This window comes from Salvelinus fontinalis, chromosome 21 (genome assembly GCF_029448725.1).
Source record: "Salvelinus fontinalis isolate EN_2023a chromosome 21, ASM2944872v1, whole genome shotgun sequence".
Lineage (NCBI taxonomy): Eukaryota > Metazoa > Chordata > Actinopteri > Salmoniformes > Salmonidae > Salvelinus > Salvelinus fontinalis.
Genome location: NC_074685.1, coordinates 6,689,607 through 6,709,149, shown reverse-complemented (window position 1 = coordinate 6,709,149; position 19,543 = coordinate 6,689,607). Strand labels below are relative to the sequence as shown.

The following is a 19,543-nucleotide window of genomic DNA, read 5'->3' as shown; positions in this document are numbered from 1 at the left end:
CCAGACACAGTTTTGCATTTATTTTGTCATTGTCTGCATGTAAAGAAATTATGGAAAGATATTCACAGTTTATAATTGTTAATATTCTTGATGACTTTTGTTTTATGGGAGAATGTGCAGCTCGGTTTCCTTAACCATAGTAAAGATAAAGAACAACAATTTTACCTCAAATCTAATTGTGCTAATGGGAAAATGTCATATTCATAAATGTAAATTCACGAATAAAAGACCACTTGTGTTTTCTATAAGGAATTCGAGCAGTACATTAAGACCATTCTACATTCTTCTAATAAGAAAGCTGTCACAGCAATCAATATGTGTTTCTTTTAAGGTTTTTGTATAATCTGTCATTTGTTGTACCCCCTAGCATATGTTATCATTGTCTGGTTGTATACTGGTTAATCTGCAATAAAAAAAAAAAATATTTAAAGAAACGCAGTCTACATAACCATAACAAAAAGTACAGACGTCACTCGAACTATGTCACGTGGGTTGATAGCTACTCCAGCTGTCTGGTTTCGAGACAAGCATAAACATGGCAGCACTCTTCAAAGCTGGAAAAGGTCAGTATACAATTAATGCACAAACTATTGAAAAATGCTCCTTTGTCTCTCGAATACAAAGTGATATTGTACTTATTTTGTTTGTGTGTTGATCCTTCGACAATGAATAGACTGACAGTCATGTGCCGGGGTGCTAGCAAGCTAGCTACATTACTCGGCTAGTATTTGGTAATGAGCTAGCTAGCTAAAGACCAATGCTAAGTAACGACAGCTAGTTCCATATCGAGCTTTTAGTTGGCTTCTTAGCTAGCTAACCACCCCCAAAAACGATTGACAGCTTTTATGCATTACTAGAATGCTGCATTTGCAATGGCAGTAAATTAGTCTGGCTTTAGTTGAGCTAGTAATAGTTTGAGGCATTTGAACTTGAATGGGGTTAAGTAAGGACTGCAACCAGTTAACGTTAAGTAACCATTGTTTGCACTGACTTTTGTTGGGTGGTTAGCTATGTAATACACAGATTGTAATGAATCTATTCGCATTTCAAGGTATCGGGTTCGTTGTCCACCCGTGTTTTCTCGGGAAAACGCTCGCACTGAGATAAAGGTTAAAAGCGAGAGGACAGAGGTGACCTTTCACCTACACTGAACAAGAATATAAACTCAACATGTAAAGTGTTGGTCCCATGTTTCATGACTTGAAATAAAAGATCCCACACATTTTCCATATGAACAAAAATCTTTCTCTTAAATGTTGTGTACAAATTTTGTTTACATCCCTGTTAGTGAGCATTTCTCCTTTGCCAAGATAATCCATCAACCTGACAGGTGTGGCATATCAAGAAACTGAATAAACAGCATGATCATTACACAGATGCACCTTGTGCTGGGGACAATAAAAGGCCACTCTAAAATGTGTAGTTTTGTCACACAACACAATGCCACAGATGTCTCAAGTGTTGAGAAAGTGTGCAATTGCCATGCTGACTGCAGCAATGTTCACCAATGTTCACCAGCTGTTGCCAGAACTGAATGTTCATTTCTTTACCATAAACTGCCTCCAACATTGATTTAGAGAATTTGGGAGTACATCCAACCACTTCACAACCACAGACCATGTTTATGGTGTTGTGTGGGTGAGCAGTTTGCTGATGTCAATGTTGTGAACAAGGTCCCCATGGTGGACTTATGGTATGGGCAGGCATGAGCTATGGACAAAAAACACAATAGCATTTTATCGACGGCAATTTGAATGCACAGAGAACATGATGAGATCCTGAGGCCCATTATCGTGCCATTCATCTGCTGCCATCACCTCATGTTTCAGCATGATAATGCTGATACCTATTGAGCACGTTTGGGATGCTCTGGATTGACGTGTATGACAGTCTGTTCCAGTTCCCGACAATATCCAGCAACTTCGCACAGCCATTGAAGAGGAGTGGAACAACATTCCACAGGCCACAATCAAAAGACTATTCAACTCTATGCAAAGGAGATGTCGCGCTGCATGAGACAAATCGCGGTGACACCCCTACCTTTTTTTTAAGGTATCTGTGACCAACCGATGCATATCTGTATTCCCAGTCATCTGAAATCCATAGGTTAGGGCCTAATGAATTTATTTTAATTTACTGATTTCCTTTTATATGAACTGTAACTCTTAAATTGTTGAATGTTGCGTTTTATTTTTGTTCAGTATAGTGAACTTCTTTGGGATCGGTGTCCCGTCCATGGGACAGTTGCGCTAACGTAGGCTAATGTGATTAGCATTAGTAAGTAGCAAGAACATTTCCCAGGACAAATCTGATATTGGCAGAAAGCTTAAATTCTTGTTAATCTAACTGCACTGTCCAATTTACAGTAGCTATTACAGTGGAAGAATACCATGCTATTGTTTGAGGAGCATGCACAATTTTGAACAAAGTTATTTAATAAACAAATTAGGCACATTTGGGCAGTCTTGATACAACATTTTGACCAGAAATACAATGGTTCATTGGATCAGTCTAAACATTGCACATACACTGCTGCCATCTAGTGGCAAATCTAAATTGCACCTGGGCTGGAATAATACATTATGGCCTTTCTCTTGCATTTCAAAGATGATGGTAGCTTTTATCAGATATATTGTGTTATATTCTCCTACATTCCTTTCACATTTCCACAAAGTTCAAAGTGTTTCCTTTCAAATGGTACCAAGAATATGCATATCTTTGCTTCATGTTCCGAGCTACAGGCAGTTAGATTTGGGTATGTCATTTTAGGCAAAAGAAAATTTAAAGGGGCGGATCCTTTTAACAGCCGACCAATAAATCGATATAAACGGCTATCACGATTATTATTGCTATTATTTACTTCTTGAGGGAATTTGCAAAGTTAAATGACTAGTCATTTGCTACTGAATAATCGTTTTAGTTTACAAGTCACAGCCTACCTTCATCCAGGGCCTCTATTTTTTTATATTTTACCAGGTAAGTTGACTGAACATATTCTCATTTACAGCAACAACCTGGGGAATAGTTACAGGGGAGAGGAGATGAATGAGCTAATTGTAAACTGGGGATGATTAGGTGACCGTGATGTTATGAGGGCCAGATTGGGAATTTAGCTAGAACACTGGGGATAACACCCTACTCTTACAAGAAGTGCCATGGGATCTTAAGTGACCACAGAGTCAGGACACCCCATTTAACATCCCATAGATGGCACCCTACACAGGACAATGTCCCCAATTACTCCCCTGGGGCATTGGGATAGTTTTTTAGACCAGTGGAAAGGGTGCCTCCTGCTGGCCCTCCAACACCACTTTCAGCAGCATCTGGTCTCCCAACCAGGACCAACCCTGCTTAGCTTCAGAAGCAAGCCAGCAGTGGGATACAGGGTGGTACGCTGCCGGTATTAACTTTATCAACATGCATCATCATCATTAGGTCATCTTCATGTCCAGTCTCCAACTTTTACCCCACAGGCAGGGGGTTGTCAGTGTGGGGAGATTTACCTAGCCAGTTATGTATTGTGGATGGTACTGTGTGTGTGCGTGTCAGGGACGTCACCAGGACCTTGCTTTTGGGGCCCTGAATGATTTTGGGTCGGCCCTGAATCTTTTGCGATGGTGTACATTTATTTTTTGGGGGTGTCAACTGAATGCGCCGTTTAGTTCATAGAGCTATAGTTACGTGAAACTCAACCGTTATAATCAAGGGTGTAGTGCTGCCAGTGCGCAGTGGAGCGATGCTTCACCACTTCTCGGAATGGTTATTTTTCGCAAGATCACTTCATGATTAATGAATATTGTACATAACAAACTTAATATAATAGCATAGATAATGTTAGGCTACTGTTATACCAAAAACACCACGTCATTTCTTATGACAGTTTAGGATGATTGTGCTGAAATGTAGATTATTATTTTTCTCGAATACAACTCAACAGTATGCGCTATAGGCTAAAATATTATTTTATTTCAACAAAATACAAGTTGCCGTGTTTAACTCTGTGTACTAAAATTTTGTTAAACAATAGTTAGGCTACTTAGCCTACATCAAGAAGATCTAAAACTTTTGACCGGTAGTGTAAATTTTGAACATGTACTCATTCAAGGGTTTTTCTTTTCTTTTGACTATTTTCTACATTGTAGAATAATAGTGAAGACATCAACATTATGAAATAACACATATGGAATCATGTAGTATCCAAAAAAAGTGTTAAACAAATCAAAATATTTGAGATTCTTCAGTAAGCCACCCTTTGTCTTGATGACACCTTTGCACTCTCTTGGCATTCTCTCAGTCTGCTTCACCTGGAATGCTTTTCCAACATTCTCAAACGAGTTCCCAGATGCTGAGCACTTGTTGGCTGCTTTTCTCCCAGTCCATGTGGCTGAAAAATATCCTCACAACATGATGCTGCCACCACCATGCTTCACCATAGGAATGGTGCCAGTTTTCCTCCAGACATGACGCTTAGCATTCAGGCCAAAGAGTCAAGTCTTGGTTTCATCAGAACAGAGAATCTTGTTTCTCATGGTCAGAGTCCTTTTGGTTCCTTTTGGCAAATTCCAAGCGGGCTGTCGTGCCTTTTACTGAAGAGTGGCTTCCATCTGGCCACTCTACCATAATGTCCTGATTGGCGGAGTGCTGCAGAGATGGTTGTCCTTCTGGAAGTTTCTGTCATCTCCACAGAGGAACTCTGGAGCTCTGTCAGAGTGACCATCGGGTTCTTGGTCACCTCCCTTACCAAGGCCCTAATCCCCTGATTGCTCAGTTTGGCCGGGTGGACAGCTCTAGGAAGAGTCTTGGTGGTTCCAAACTTCTTCCATGTAAGAATGATGGAAGCCACTGTGTTCTTGGGGACCTTCAATGCCTGCAGACATTTTTTGGTACCCTTCCCCAGATCTGTGCCTCGACTCAATCCTGTCTCTGAACTCTACGGACAATTATTTCGACTTCATGGCTTGGTTTTTCCTCTGACATGCACTGTCAACTGTGGGACCGTTTTCATTGGCTTAATGCTATTAGTTTCATTTAAGATTTGGGTCATTTATTTTATTGATCTCTATGTCAATGTCAGTAACTTGTCATTTAGGTAATTTGTGTGGTATATAAAATATTATTGTATTGTCTCCATGTAACAGTATAACTGTAGTCCGTCCCCTCGCCCGGACCCGGGTGTGAACCAGGGACCCTCTGCACACATCAACAACAGTCACCCACGAAGCATCGTTACACATCGCTCCACAAAAGCTGCGGCCCTTGCAGAGCAAGGGGAACCACTACTTCAAGGTTTCAGAGCAAGTGACGTCACCGACTGAAAGGCTGCTAGCGCGCACCACCGCTACCTAGCTATCCATTTCACATCGGTTACATCCAGTCATGTAAAATGATCTAGCATTGCAATAAATGTTTGCCTTTTCTAAAATAATTTTTCTCTGACCTGCAAACCCCTTAGCCCCTGGTCTTCGGGACTGATCCCTGAATGGTATGAAACTCTGGTGACGGCCCTGGTGTGTTGGGTCTATTTACAATGATTGGTTGTCACTCGGTCGACCTGGGCAGTTGTATTCATGTAACACTGTCTAACAGTCGAGTTATGATGTTGTGAATTCATGCTAGACATGAGCAGCTCTTACAATACTAAAGCCTTTCTCTCTCATGTCTTTCTCCCCCTTTCCAGCCCTGGGCCTGTGTGTCAGTGGCTGTAGGTCTCTGTCCTCTCTAGCTGAGCTACCAGAGATGCACCAGATGATGAGACAAACCTGTAGAGACTACGCAGACAGAGAGCTGGGTCCTATAGCTGGCAAACTTGACAAGGAACATCTCTTCCCAGTGCAACAGGTACACACACACTAGTGATGCTCGGGTTGACTCACAACCCACAGTCCCCGCGGTTATAGGCATGAGTAATTGAGTCCTCGATTGCATGTCAAAACTCGATCTTTGACCAGAGGAGATGATAAATCCAATAAAATTATTTGGTGGAATGTGCTTTGTGGATTGAAACCATTGTTTCGACCATTGTCTTGAAGACAAATTAACATTGTCTTCAAGACAATGTTAATTTGCTTTCTTTAGTGTTCCATTTGTACATGTGTATTTGCGGGGCACAACAAAAAAGATTCCAAGGCAACATAGTTTTTCTCCCTAAATTCCCTTTCCCCTCCATATCTCTTTCACTCATTCGCGTTCTGACCACTCCCTCTACACACGCGTGCTGAGTTCACACACATTCTCATGTTAGGCCTACAGAAATGCCTATACAAACTGGGCATAAAAAATGCCTCTGATGGGATACACAATCTACACTCCTTCCCAAATGAGGACAGTTTTATCAAAAATTCACAATGGACTGGTTGATTTGAAGTAGGTAAATATGTGTTCCAACAACAACAAGCTGCAGTTTAGGAATAATTGCATCCCGTCTATTTTCTGCTTTGGCTACTTTGCGAACTGCTAGTGCCATTTAGAATTAGCTAGCCCAGGCTATAACCCCCATAAACATAGACAGGTTCCACACCTGAAAATATGCTAAAATATTTGTTTGATAAAGATGGAGCGTATGTCATCGCAATAATTCATCACCATGCAGTGTTCAATGAGGAATTGTTATGCTAGTACTCGAACAGTCAAACGTCAAAATCCCATCGCTAACCCCGGTTATATCCGCCGGAATGGTGGGTTTAGGGTCATGAAATATTGTGTGGGTGGCAGGCAGGTTGAATAAAGGGGGGGGAAATGCATTAAAAATGCACAATTCTTGTGCAGTTCATATCTATAGGCTAAATTGAAGTTTTTTTATTTAATTATTTGTATGTCATTAGTGCGTGAGCCTGACTGTATGAGCGCCAAATACATGCCATTCGCCAAATGCTTTTTGAAACTTGCGCAGGGAAGCTCATCTGCGTGCTCATCATCCTCACCAGGGTCTTGACCTGACTGTAGTTCGGCGTCGTAACCGACTTAAGTGGGCAAATGCTCACCTTCAATGGCCACTGGCACACTGGAGAAGTGTGCTCTTCACGATTGACAGCCGGTTTCAACTGTACCGGACAGATGGCAGACATCGTGTGTGGGCAAGCCGTTTGCTGATGTTAACGTTGAACAGAGTGCCCCATGGTAGGGTTATGGTATGGGCAGGCAGGCAGGCAGGCATAAACTACAGGCAACAAACACAATTGCATACTCACCAGACAGGTCACCCATTGAGCATGTTTGGGATGCTCTGGATCAACATGTACGAAAGCATGTTCCTGCCAATATCCAGCAACTTCAAACAGCCATTGAAGAGGAGAGGGTCAACATTCCACAGACCACAATCAACAGGCTGATCAACTAGATGCGAAGGAGATGTTGTGCTGCATGAGGCAAATGGTGATCACACCAGATACTGACTGGTATTCTGATCCACTCCCCTACGTTTTTTAAGGTTTCTGTGACCATTTCCCAGTCATTCGAAAGCCATAGATTAGGGCCTAATGAATTTATTCCGATTGACTGATTACCTTATATACTGTAACTCAGTAAAATCTTAATTGTTGCATTTATATTTTTGTTGTGTATTAACTCCTGCAGAATGAAGCATTTTATTGCATTACTGATACACCAAATGTACATTTTGAACAGGAGTGAAGAAATGATTTATTTCAGCATCTTTAAGGTCATGACACTCAATTGTTTGGATGATATTTGGATGAAACCAGATAAAAATATGCTGACCAAAGTATGAAAAACGAGTTGCTTCTACATTGATCATAAAGTTACTGAGGCGGATTATTAAGGGGATAGGGTGACATCACACTAACTCATTTTAATACACCTATGGTAAGATTATATTCTCTTACCTAATTTAAATAAGTAGTGCCGTCTTGTAACCAACACTGGAGAAGGTGTATTTGAGGAGTGCCATGGTTTATATAGCTAGGTAGCTACTCTACAGATGCCAAAATTTGACTGTAGGGTGTCAGCAAATATAATTAAAAGTTTACGCTATTTATCTATGGCAGAGACACTTGTCTTCTTTCATCTGTGTCTGGTGTTAGCTAGTTACTGGCTAGGTAGGTCTTCAGCCAGCATTGAACAAAGGGGGGAAGGGTCGTTCAAAACTCTGACACAGTTGTCATGTCAACACATTCGTCAGTGCTCCTGTGAACTGCATCATAAGAGACATGCCGAATGGGAAATGTATAAAAGAAAAAGTGACACAATTGATGCAATTACAATGTTTGAGTTGCTTTGTGTTTCACCAAATTTGCTTGATGATTTTATTGCATCCAAGTTTCTTGACATTACAAAGATCTGTCAGTCAAGGCAAGCTTATGGATATAAGCTTCCCGCCCACTCAGCCTGTCTTTTCAAACTTCCTGGTAGTTAGCCATGAAAGAAAATACTTTTTCTAACCCCCCCCCCCCCCCCCCCCCAAAAAAAAAAAAATATTATGGGTGATATTTTAGTCACTTCTGGGCCTTTTTTAAAAGAATGAATGTGTGTTTAGGTAACGTCTGTAAAGGTGCTATCTTTATCAGAATCCTAAAAACTGATAGTATTTAAACCACAAAGTATGCATGCATCCAAGCTGAACTGAAATCTTCTCAGAAACATGTTGGGTTGTTTTCACTGCTTTTAATTTCCTTAAAACCGGTCAAACCGATGTCATTTGGTAATTTTGCACTGTAAATCTTTCCTGTTTTGGGGGGTTATTGCATTTCCTCCCCAATGCTTATGTGAAGTGTAAAAGTAAAAGGTATTGAGGCCTTTGGCCCCAACAAGTGGCAGGAGCCTTTGAAGTGTCCTCTGAAGCCCCCTCCTGCTGTTCAAAGACCATTCACTGGCATTTTCTACAAGAAATCTGCCTCCAGAAATGAAACTTTCTCCCAGGTGGGAGTGATACCTACTCCTGCTGCTTGGATTCCACCTGGCGATCTGTTCACTGTCTGCCCTGGCCTGTCTCCCCCTGTCTGGCACAGGTACCCCCATCTCCCGAGCTTTCGCTCACCTCCAGCACACACGCACTGTTGGGGCGAGTGACTCTGAATTTACAATTGCTCGCCCCAAGTCATTTTTTTCTTGTGCTTTTTGCTATTTGCCTCATGACTCCTGTGCTTTGTTGACTACAATTTTTCTTTACCCAACCGTGGGACAGACTGTTTGTTCCCACACTCGGGACTCTGACTTTGTATTGGTTTCAGACTTTTGGCCTCCCATCATATTCTAACAACCTCTCGCCGGCTTTGTATTCATGTTACCTGATGAAATTGCTGTACAAAATGATCTTGTTGCCAGCTGATGCACATTCAGATGTCATAAATCAGCACTGCAGAGCTCTCCCTGTCCTATGCCGTGCCTTGATTGTATTACTGTTGATGATATCTGGAAATGTTCATGTACACCCTGGCCCATCTACTGTTGCTAGCAACAATTCTAACTTGTGGTCTGATATCTGATTCGCTGATTTCTGCTCTCGTAAAAGCCTGGGTTTTCTGCACGATAACACTAGAAGCTTATTTCCTAAAATGTATCAATTGAAAGTGTGGGTTCACAGCTCCAATCCAGATGTGTTGGTCATTATTGAGACGTGGTCAAGGAAGAGTGTTTTCTGGTTATAACCTTTTTCGGCAAGACAGGTCTTCCAAAGGTGGGGGAGTGGTAAACTTTACCAAGGATCACCGTCAGTGCTCAGTTGTATCCACCAAGTCTGTCCCCAAACAATTTGATTTGCTGGTTTTAACCATTAAACTTTCAAATAGCTCTTTTGTTGACTGTCGCTGGGTGTTATCGTCCTCCATCAGCACCGGCCTGTACCCTACCTGCCCTAAGCTCTCTCCTGGCCCCTTACACTAAGTTTCAATTTGTCCTTCTAGATCCTTCTAGATGACCTGCTGGCTTGCTTCTGAAGCTAAGCAGGGTTGGTCCTGGTCAGTCCCTGGATGGGAGACTAGATGCTGCTGGAAGTGGTGTTGTAGGGTCAGTAGGAGGCACTCTTTCCTCTGGTCTAAAAAAAATATCCCAATGCCCCAGGGCAGTGATTGGGGACACTGCCCTGTGTAGGGTGCCGTCTTTCGGATGGGACGTTAAACGGGTGTCCTGACTCTCTGAGGTCATTAAAGATCCCATGGCACTTATCGTAAGAGTAGGGGTGTTTAACCCCGGTGTCCTGGCTAAATTCCCAATCTGGCCCTCAAACCATCATGGTCACCTAATAATCCCCAGTTTACAATTGGCTCATTCATCCCCCTCCTCTCCCCTGTAACTATTCCCCAGGTCGTTGCTGCAAATGAGAACGTGTTCTCAGTCAACTTACCTGGTAAAATAACGGTAAAATAAATAAATAAACTGGGACATGCTTAAAACACCTGACCAAGTCTTAAAGCAATGGGACTCCCCAAATCTTTCTCAAATCACCAATCCCACAAGGTATGACTCCATACACCCAGAACAGGCCTCCGATGTTATCTTCACAAATAATCCTGATCGGTATGAGTCTGGTGTTCTCTGTAATGACCTTAGTGATCACTGTTTTACAGCCTGTGTTCGTAATGGCTGCTCAGTGAAATGACCGGTCAGAGGCCGAGCAATTGCCGTACCAGGCAGTGATGCAACCAGTCAGGATGCTCTCGATGTTGCAGCTATAGAACCTTTTGAGGATCTCAGGACCCATGCCAAATCTTTTTAGTTGACTGGGGGGGAATAGGCTTTGTCGTGCCCTCTTCACGACTGTCTTGGTGTGTTTGGACCATTCTAGTTTGTTGTTGATGTGGACACAGAGGAACTTGAAGCTCTGTACCTGCACCACTACAGCTCCATCGATGAGAATGGGGGCGTGCTAGGTCCTCCTTTTCCTGTAGTCCACAATCATCTCCTTAGTCTTGGTTACGTTGAGGGATAGGTTGTTATTCTGGCACCACACGGCCAGGTCTCTGACCTCCTCCCTATAGGCTGTCTCGTCGTCGACTTGGCCACAACTTTTGATACAGTAGACCATTCCATTCTTGTGGGCCGGCTAAGGAGTGTTGGTGTCTCTGAGGGGTCTTTGGCCTGGTTTGCTAACTACCTCAGAGTGCAGTGTATAAAGTCAGAAAATCTGCTGTCTCAGCCACTGCCTGTCACCAAGGGAGTACCTCAAGGCTCGATCCTAGGCCCCACGCTCTTCTCAATTTACATCAACAACATAACTCAGGCAGTAGAAGGCTCTCTCATCCATTTAAATGCAGATACAGTCTTATACTCAGCTGGCCCCTCCCTGGATTTTGTGTTAAATGCTCTATAAACAAAGCTTTCTTAGTGTCCAACAAGCATTCTCTACCCTTAACCTTGTTCTGAACACCTCCAAAACAAAGGTAATGTGGTTTGGTAAGAAGAATGCCCCTCTTCCCACAGGTGTTATTACTACCTCTGACGGTTTAGAGCTTGAGGTAGTAACCTCATTCAAGTACTTGGGAGTATGGCTAGATGGTGCCCTGTCCTTCTCTAAGCACATATCAAAGCTGCAGGCTAAAGTTAAATCTAGACTTGGTTTCTTCTATTTCAATCGCTCCTCTTTCACCCCAGCTGCTAAACTAACCCTGATTCAGATGACCATCCTACCCATGCTAGATTACGGAGACATAATTTATAGACCGGCAGGTAAGGGTGCTCTCTCGAGTGGCTAGATTTTCTTTACCATTCTGCCATCAGATTTGCCACCAATGCTCCTTTGTAAGACACATCACTGCACTCTATACTCCTCTGTAAACTGGTAATCTCTGTATACCCGTCGCAAGACCCACTGTTTGATGCTTATTTATAAAACCCTCTTAGGTCTCACCCCCCCATCTGAAATATCTACTGCAGCCCTCATCCTCCACATACAACACCCATTCTGCCAGTCACATTCTGTTTAAGGTCTCCAAAGCACACACATCCCTGGGTCGCTCCTTTTTTCAGTTCGCTGCAGATGGCGACTGGAACGAGCTGCAACAAACACAAACTGGACAGTTTTATCTCATTCTCTTCATTCCAAGACTCAATCATGGACACTTACTGCCCTTTGTGCTGTTGTCTGTACCCAATAATGTTTGTACCATGCTGTGTTGTATGTGTTGCTGCCTTGCTATGTTGTCGTCTTAAGTCTCTCTTTATGTAGTGTTGTCTCTCTTGTTGTGATGTGTGTTTTGTCCTGTTTTATTTATTTTTAATCCCAGCCACCGTCCCCGCAGGAAGCCTTTTGGTAGGCCGTCATTGTAAATAAGAATTTGTTCTTAACTGACTTGCCTAGTTAAATACGGGAATCAGTCAATTGAAATAAATTCATTAGGACCTTTTCACATGACTCGGCAGGGGCGCAGACATAGGTGGGCCTGGGAGGGCATAGGTCCACCCACTTGGGAGCCAGGCCCTCTCACTGGGGAGCCATGCCCGGCCAGACAGGAATTCTCCTAAGGACCCCCTTCTGAGGCAGCTTATGGTAGAGAAATTTACAAATTCTCTGGAAACAGCTTTGGTGGACATTCCTGCAGTAAGCATGTCAATTGCATGTTCCCTCAAAATATGAGACATCTGTGGCATTGTGTTGCGTGACAAAACAACACATTTTAGTGGCCTTTTGTCTCCAGCACAAGGTGCACCTGTGTAATGACCATGCTGTTTAATTGGCTTCTTGATATGCCTGTCAGGTGGATGGTTTATCTTGACAAAGGATATATTATGTATTTATCTTATATTTACTTTATACATTCTGGTGAGCAAGGGCTTATTTAGTCTTCTAGGGCAGTAATGACAGATGAGAAGCTGCATGTATCTAATTATAGACAAGTTGATTAACATATCTAGGCTTAAAAAAAGAAATCCGGCACCCCCTGTCAAAAAGATCGGTACGCCTTCTGACTCATTTTCGATCGGCCTATTTTTGTGTTAGGGTCGGGTGGGGCCTCAGTGAAAATCACAGTCAGGTGGTTGTGGATGAGTTATTAGCAATTTGCGGGCATGTGAACCAACACGCATCACTAAACAGGCACACACGTAGAACACAGAATATGAAGTACACACACACGCCCTCTAATGCATCCACTTGTGTGTTTCTACAGGTGCGAGAGCTGGGTGCTATGGGGGTGATGGCTGTAGAGGTTCCTGAGGAGCTGGGAGGAGCAGGAATGGACTACTTGGCCTACTCTCTGGCCGTGGAGGAGATCAGTAGGGGCTGCGGCAGCACTGGATGTGTGGTCTCGGTCAACAACGTACGTAAGAGTGTGTGTGTTTTATGTTGTCGCTGTATCTAGCACTGATACTAAAGGGTGTGTGTGTGTAGTCTTTGTACATAGGGCCAATATTGAAGTTTGGAACACAGAAGCAGAAGGAACAGTGGATCACTCCCTTCACGACTGGAGAGAAAGTTGGCTGCTTCGCTCTTAGTGAACCAGGTACACCACAGACGCACACAACACACACTGTGTCCCAGAGCCCTCCATTTACTACTACACTCCAACTGGGGAAGATAAGTGGTTGTTGATTCTCTCTCTCTCCCCCATCTCTGTGTAGGTAATGGTAGTGATGCAGGAGCAGCGTCTACTTTAGCCAGACAGGAGGGAGAGGAGTGGTTGTTGATTCTCTCTCTCTCCCCCATCTCTGTGTAGGTAATGGTAGTGATGCAGGAGCAGCGTCTACTTTAGCCAGACAGGAGGGAGAGGAGTGGGTGTTGATTCTCTCTCTCTCCCCCATCTCTGTGTAGGTAATGGTAGTGATGCAGGAGCAGCGTCGACTTTAGCCAGACAGGAGGGAGAGGAGTGGGTGTTGATTCTCTCTCTCTCCCCCATCTCTGTGTAGGTAATGGTAGTGATGCAGGAGCAGCGTCTACTTTAGCTAGACAGGAGGGAGAGGAGTGGGTGTTGAACGGGACTAAAGCCTGGATTACCAACAGCTGGGATGCTTCGGCTACTGTCATATTCGCTACCACTGACAAGTCACTCAAACACAAGGTTAGATACATCGTTGTTGGAGTCAAGTCATAGTGAAACCCCCAATATTCCTTCTTCCTTTTCTCTCACTTGCTCTCTCTGTTTCTCAGTATTTTGATATTATAATCAATGTAATTTATACATGCATTTCAGTGTGTTGTTCCCCCCCACTCCATAGGGTATCAGTGCATTCCTGGTGCCCATGCCCCATCCTGGCCTGTCCCTGGGGAAGAAGGAGGACAAGCTGGGCATCAGAGCAACCTCCACTGCCAACCTCATCCTGGAGGACTGTAGGATACCCCTGGGCAACATGCTGGGGCCACGAGGATCTGGCTTCAAGATAGCCATGGTCGGTTTTTAAGTGGGGATGGGGTGTTGGTTGTGTGTGCATAGTAAATGTGAGTGATTATGTGCTTGTCTGTGTGTACTGACCCCCCCCCCCCCCCTCCTCCCCCTCCCACAGCAAACCCTGGACAGTGGGCGTATAGGTATAGCTTCCCAGGCTCTGGGTATTGCTCAGGCTGCTCTGGACTGTGCTGCGGACTACGCTCACAAACGCACCGCCTTCGGAACTCCCATTGGCAAGCTGCAGGCCGTACAGGTAAAAGTTTAAATGTTAAGGTGTGTCTGTTATATTAAAGTGGAACTGACCGCGTTAACTACTTTTCAGATATGAAACAGACAATCATCAGTCAAAAAATATCAAATTCTCAGTTTATGCTACAAAACCAACTTTATAAGACATTTAAAAAAAATAGTTTATTTGACTCAACATTCCATGACGTACACTAACCACTGTTGGTAGAATAAATGGATGCAGTTCAATGCATGATTCATATAATACACCAATACATGTCTTGGTAGTCCAAAAAATCAATAGGACTGTAAAGTTCACTAATGTAAGAGGACTCCTGTGGTATTTACTTATTAACAGAAATGCATTCAGCTGTATTTTGTGGCTTTTGGCGAACGCGTTCTAATGATCTAAAGTTGCTGTTGCTACTGCCTGGAAACGCACAGTCCAGTGTCATGTTCTTCCTGGGGGTGTATATGCTAAAATACTGTCAGTTCCACTTGAAGGGTGTGTATCTCTATGCTTCAGTTCAAGCTGGCAGACATGGCTGTAGCTGTTGAAAGTGCTCGTCTCCTCACCTGGAAGGCTGCAATGCTAAAAGACGCCAAGAAACCCTTCACCAAGGTACACATCCCACCACACCACACACACACCATCCTCTCTGTCATATTACATTACGTTGTACTTCGTCCTTCCTGTCCCTACAGGAAGCAGCGATGGCCAAACTAGCAGCGTCTGAGGCTGCTACCTTCTGCGGCCACCAGGTACGCATCAGAGAGCCTGTCATGTCCTTACCTCTATAACTAGTGACTGAATCAATCTATAATCAATATGGAATTCACTGACATTTCTCAGATGCTAAACCTTTAAAAATGTACCCCTTTTTCTCTATCTGTTGAACTAAAAGTCAATCCAGGTTCTTGGGGGAATGGGTTACGTGACAGACATGCCAGCGGAGAGGCACTACCGCGACGCGCGAATCACTGAGATCTATGAAGGCACCAGTGAGATCCAGAGACTGGTGATAGCCGGCCAGCTGCTGAAGGAGTACGCACCATAGAGACTTGCGATTTAGACCCAAATGGTGGCCGTATATTCCCTACATAGTGCACTACTTCTGGATAGATTCCAGTGGCCAAAAGTGGTGTACTACATAGGGAATAGGGTGCCATTTCAGATTGGCTCATAACAGCCACTACACCCAGGGCTGCGTTCAGGACTGCAGTGTAGTGTTGCACAGTCTCATCAGCTACTGAACTGGAAGGAATGCCAGACATGGAGATAGGCTCACACAGCTCCGGGTAGAAGTTGCCCTTAACCACAGATCTAGGACCAGATTACCCAATGCCAAAATTCTAACCTCAACTGTTATGGAGAGAACATCTTTCCCTGGACCAATGGGGAGTGGCACCTACCTACCACTCCAATGGGACACCACCAGGCCAGGGTTCAGGACAACTTGCACCCCAGCTGACTCCTGTATTACTGCAACAATTACTAAACAATCCAAGCAATTTGTTACTTTAGATATCAACATGAAGATATGCATCTTCCTTTCTGCCTTAAAACATTATCTGCCTTAACCTGATGGTATCTGGTAACATAATAGATGTTAGTGGACTCATGTCCTCATTGTGGATAACCAGGGTGAAGATGACTAGCTCTGTCCAAATCAAACAAAAAGGTGCTGTCCTGGGTGGTGATCAGATAGAAATGTATTGTGTGGAACTGACATGTCTCTGAGACATGCATAGTGAGGAATCATTTCAGTTCTGTTCATGGCATTTCTGTCTGCAATGTCCAGTATGCGGTTGCGTCCTCCTGAGCGTGATCCTGTTGTCCGTGTGAGGTGCAGTGCTAATTCAAGCCACACGAGGGCAGTGCAGTGTCTGGACTGTCCTGCCTTCACCTGCAACAAGGGAAATCACAGTCCTTTACAGTCCATTCCTCCCTGTTCTCTTCCTTGGAAATATTTAGTCACCAAATTTGGTAGTTTTAAACAAGGATTCTACTGCTGTTGTCTAACCTCATCCTCAGGCTAGGTTGGTGGGTGGGTGAGACTAGTAGTTAGTTATCACCATGTTGGAAAAGGATCAATGATTACTTCAAGCAGGGGGGAGAAATGCATTTGAGTTTTTAAACAAGGACACACATCTCAGAACCTTCCTGCTGTGCCTGGTCTGATGCAGCTCTCTAGGCTGTACATTGACAATATGATATTTTGAGACTGTTATGGAACTGCAACAACTGGGAAGTGGTTTAATATGTTTGCCTCTGGCTGTTAGTTATTAGGACTATTGCATTGAATGTCTAATATCAGTTGTGTGATCTGTTCAGATGAAACTGAATGACGCAGCTATACAGGAGCTCTTGGGTTTCAGAAGTATAAATGATCAAATGTTGGGTTGTGTAGCAAATGTATCTTTTTTTATGAGGATTCGCTACAAAGCCCATCAAGCTCGTGCCTCAAACTGCTGTTGTACATGTTTTATCGTACATAATGAAATTAAAAACACAAGATCACATGATTATTCCCTTGAATCTTTTAATGTTAAATAGTTATGCTCTGTGGCTGTATAGTGACGTGGCAACATTTCAGTATTAATCTTGCCAAAGGGCTGGTTTCACAGACCAGGTTAAGCCAACTCCAAGAAAAATCACACATTTATCATTTGCTTTTAATATGCTAAGTTCTTAATTTTAAGTATTTAAATCATGTATCAAAATCATCAGCCAGAGTACGACTTAATTTGATTTGGGACCCATCAGGATACAGGAAAACTATTAGAATCAGAATTTAGTCAATTGGTCCAGTGATTCAGAAGTAAATTCATTCAAGGAGCATCGCTACGAAATACACCTTCTAATCTAAAGTAAGGTTTAATAGCAATGAGGGAGTAATATTACACTGGCCCGGGTTGAACGAGGAATGGCCCGTCACATCATCGGGCGAAAGCGGGGAGGGAGGAGCGCCCTTTGACTCAATCTGCGCTGCTCGGTCATGTTGTCAAAAAGGCAGCTAGGTGCATCATCCAGAAACATACAACAGGCAGAAAGCGTTTTTATCAAAAGCAATCACTTCTGCATGTGAACAAGGAATCCTACTCATCACCTCACGTGCTTAATCTACGCCACTTTTGTTTTTAGCCGACTTCGCTGTCAGTCAGAGTGGGGCACAAGGTTCACACCCAAGAGGCAGCATGGATCCAAAACAAATGCAATCACTTTTCACCCTTTTCCAACTCCCACCGGGGTAACCCGACCCAGATAAACAAGCCCCCTCATTCACTACTCTTCCCTATAGCCACACCATCTCTCTGCGCCCTCCTTTCAAATACTTCCTCTTTCCTCTCATTGGTAATAGCCTCTGATGGGCATTGGAGGAGTTGAAGGTGTTTTCCTCCAGGAGGACCTCTCCAGGGTGGAGTAGATGGCCTTGGACCAGGTCAGCACATTATGAGGGGTATTGTTGTAGTAGAATGGGCCAGGGTATTGCAACCCAGACATGTACAGTTGAATTCGGAAGTTTACGTACACCATAACCAAATACATTTAAACCTAGTTTTGCACAATTCCGGACAGTTAGGATCACCACCTTATTTTAAGAATGTTAAATGTCAGAATAATAGTAGTGATTTATTTCAGCTTTTATTTCTTTCATCAGATTCCCAATGGGTCAGAAGTTTACATACACTCAATTAGTATTTGGTAGCATTGCCTTAAACAATTTAAAAACTTGGGTCAAATGTTTCGGGTAACCTTCCACAGGCTTCCCACAATAGGTTGGGTGAATTTTGGCCCATTCCTCCTGACAGAGCTGGTGTAACTGAGTCAGGTTTGTAGGCCTCCTTCCTCAAACACGCTTTTTCAGTTCTGCCCACAAATGTTCTATGGGATTGAGGTTAGGGCTTTGTGATGGCCACTCCAATACCTTGACTTAGTTGTCCTTAATCCATTTTGCCACAACTTTGGAAGTATGCTTGCGGTCATTGTCCATTTGGAAGACCCATTTGCGACCAAGCTTTAACTTCCTGACTGATGTCTTGAGATGTTGCTTCAATATATCCACAATTTTCCTCCCTCATGAAGCCATCTATTTTGTGAAGTGCACCAGTCCCTCCTGCAGCAAAGCACCCCCACAACATGATGCTGCCACCCCTGTTCTTCACCGTTGGGATGGTGATCTTCGGCTTGCAAGCCTCCCCCTTTTCCCTCTAAACATAACGATGGTCATTATGGCCAAACCGTTCTATTTTTCTTTCATCAGACCAGAGGACATTTCTCCAAAAAGTATGATCTTTGTCCCCATGTGCAGTTGCAAACCGTAGTCTGGCTTTTTTATGGCGGTTTTGGAGCAGTGGCTTCTTCCTTGCTTAGCAGCCTTTCAGGTCCTGTCGATATAGGACTAGTTTTACTGTGGATATAGATACTTTTGTACCTGTTTCCTCCAGCATCTTCACAAGGTTCTTTGCTGTTGTTCTGGGATTGATTTGCACTTTTGGCACCAAAATACGTTCATCTCTAGGAGACAGAACGCATCTCCTTCCTGGGCGGTAAACCCATGGTGTTTATACTTGCGTACTATTGTTTGTACAGATGAACGTGGTACCTTCAGGCATTTGGAAATTGCTCCCAAGGATGAATCAGACTTGGAGGTCTACAATTTTTTTCTGAGGTCTTGGCTGATTTCTTTTGATTTTCCCATGATGTCAAGCAAAGAGGCACTGAGTTTGACGGTAGGCATAGAAATGCATCCACAGGTACAGCTCCAATTGACTCAAATTATGTCAATTAGCCTATCAGAAGCTTCTAAAGCCATTACATCTTCTTTGTACCTGTACCTTGACTTAGTTGTCAAGACAAAAAGGTCTTCTGCATTGTTTTGTCCTTTTTGAGAGATGTTGAAATGTGTCTTCTGCTTTACACAACTACCTCAAGACACACAGGTTATAAACTGCATTTATGTCACCCTCTCTCTCACCAATTGTCCCCTGCTCCCCCACTATCCTCTCCCCGGTCTCCCCCTCGCCCCGGTCTTCCTCTG

At 43.5% G+C, this 19,543-nt stretch overlaps 1 protein-coding gene across 1 annotated transcript; it reads left to right on the top strand.

The window, feature by feature from the left end:
* Positions 1–472: 472 nt before the first annotated feature.
* On the top strand, positions 473–17,027 carry acads (acyl-CoA dehydrogenase short chain). Its single transcript, XM_055873662.1, has 10 exons — positions 473–563; positions 5,678–5,838; positions 13,059–13,208; positions 13,280–13,391; positions 13,795–13,946; positions 14,104–14,274; positions 14,389–14,526; positions 15,028–15,123; positions 15,207–15,263; positions 15,407–17,027. Exons 1-10 carry the CDS (start codon positions 536–538, stop codon positions 15,557–15,559), a joined length of 1,218 nt encoding a protein of 405 aa, XP_055729637.1. The 5' UTR covers positions 473–535; the 3' UTR covers positions 15,560–17,027.
* Positions 17,028–19,543: the final 2,516 nt, after the last annotated feature.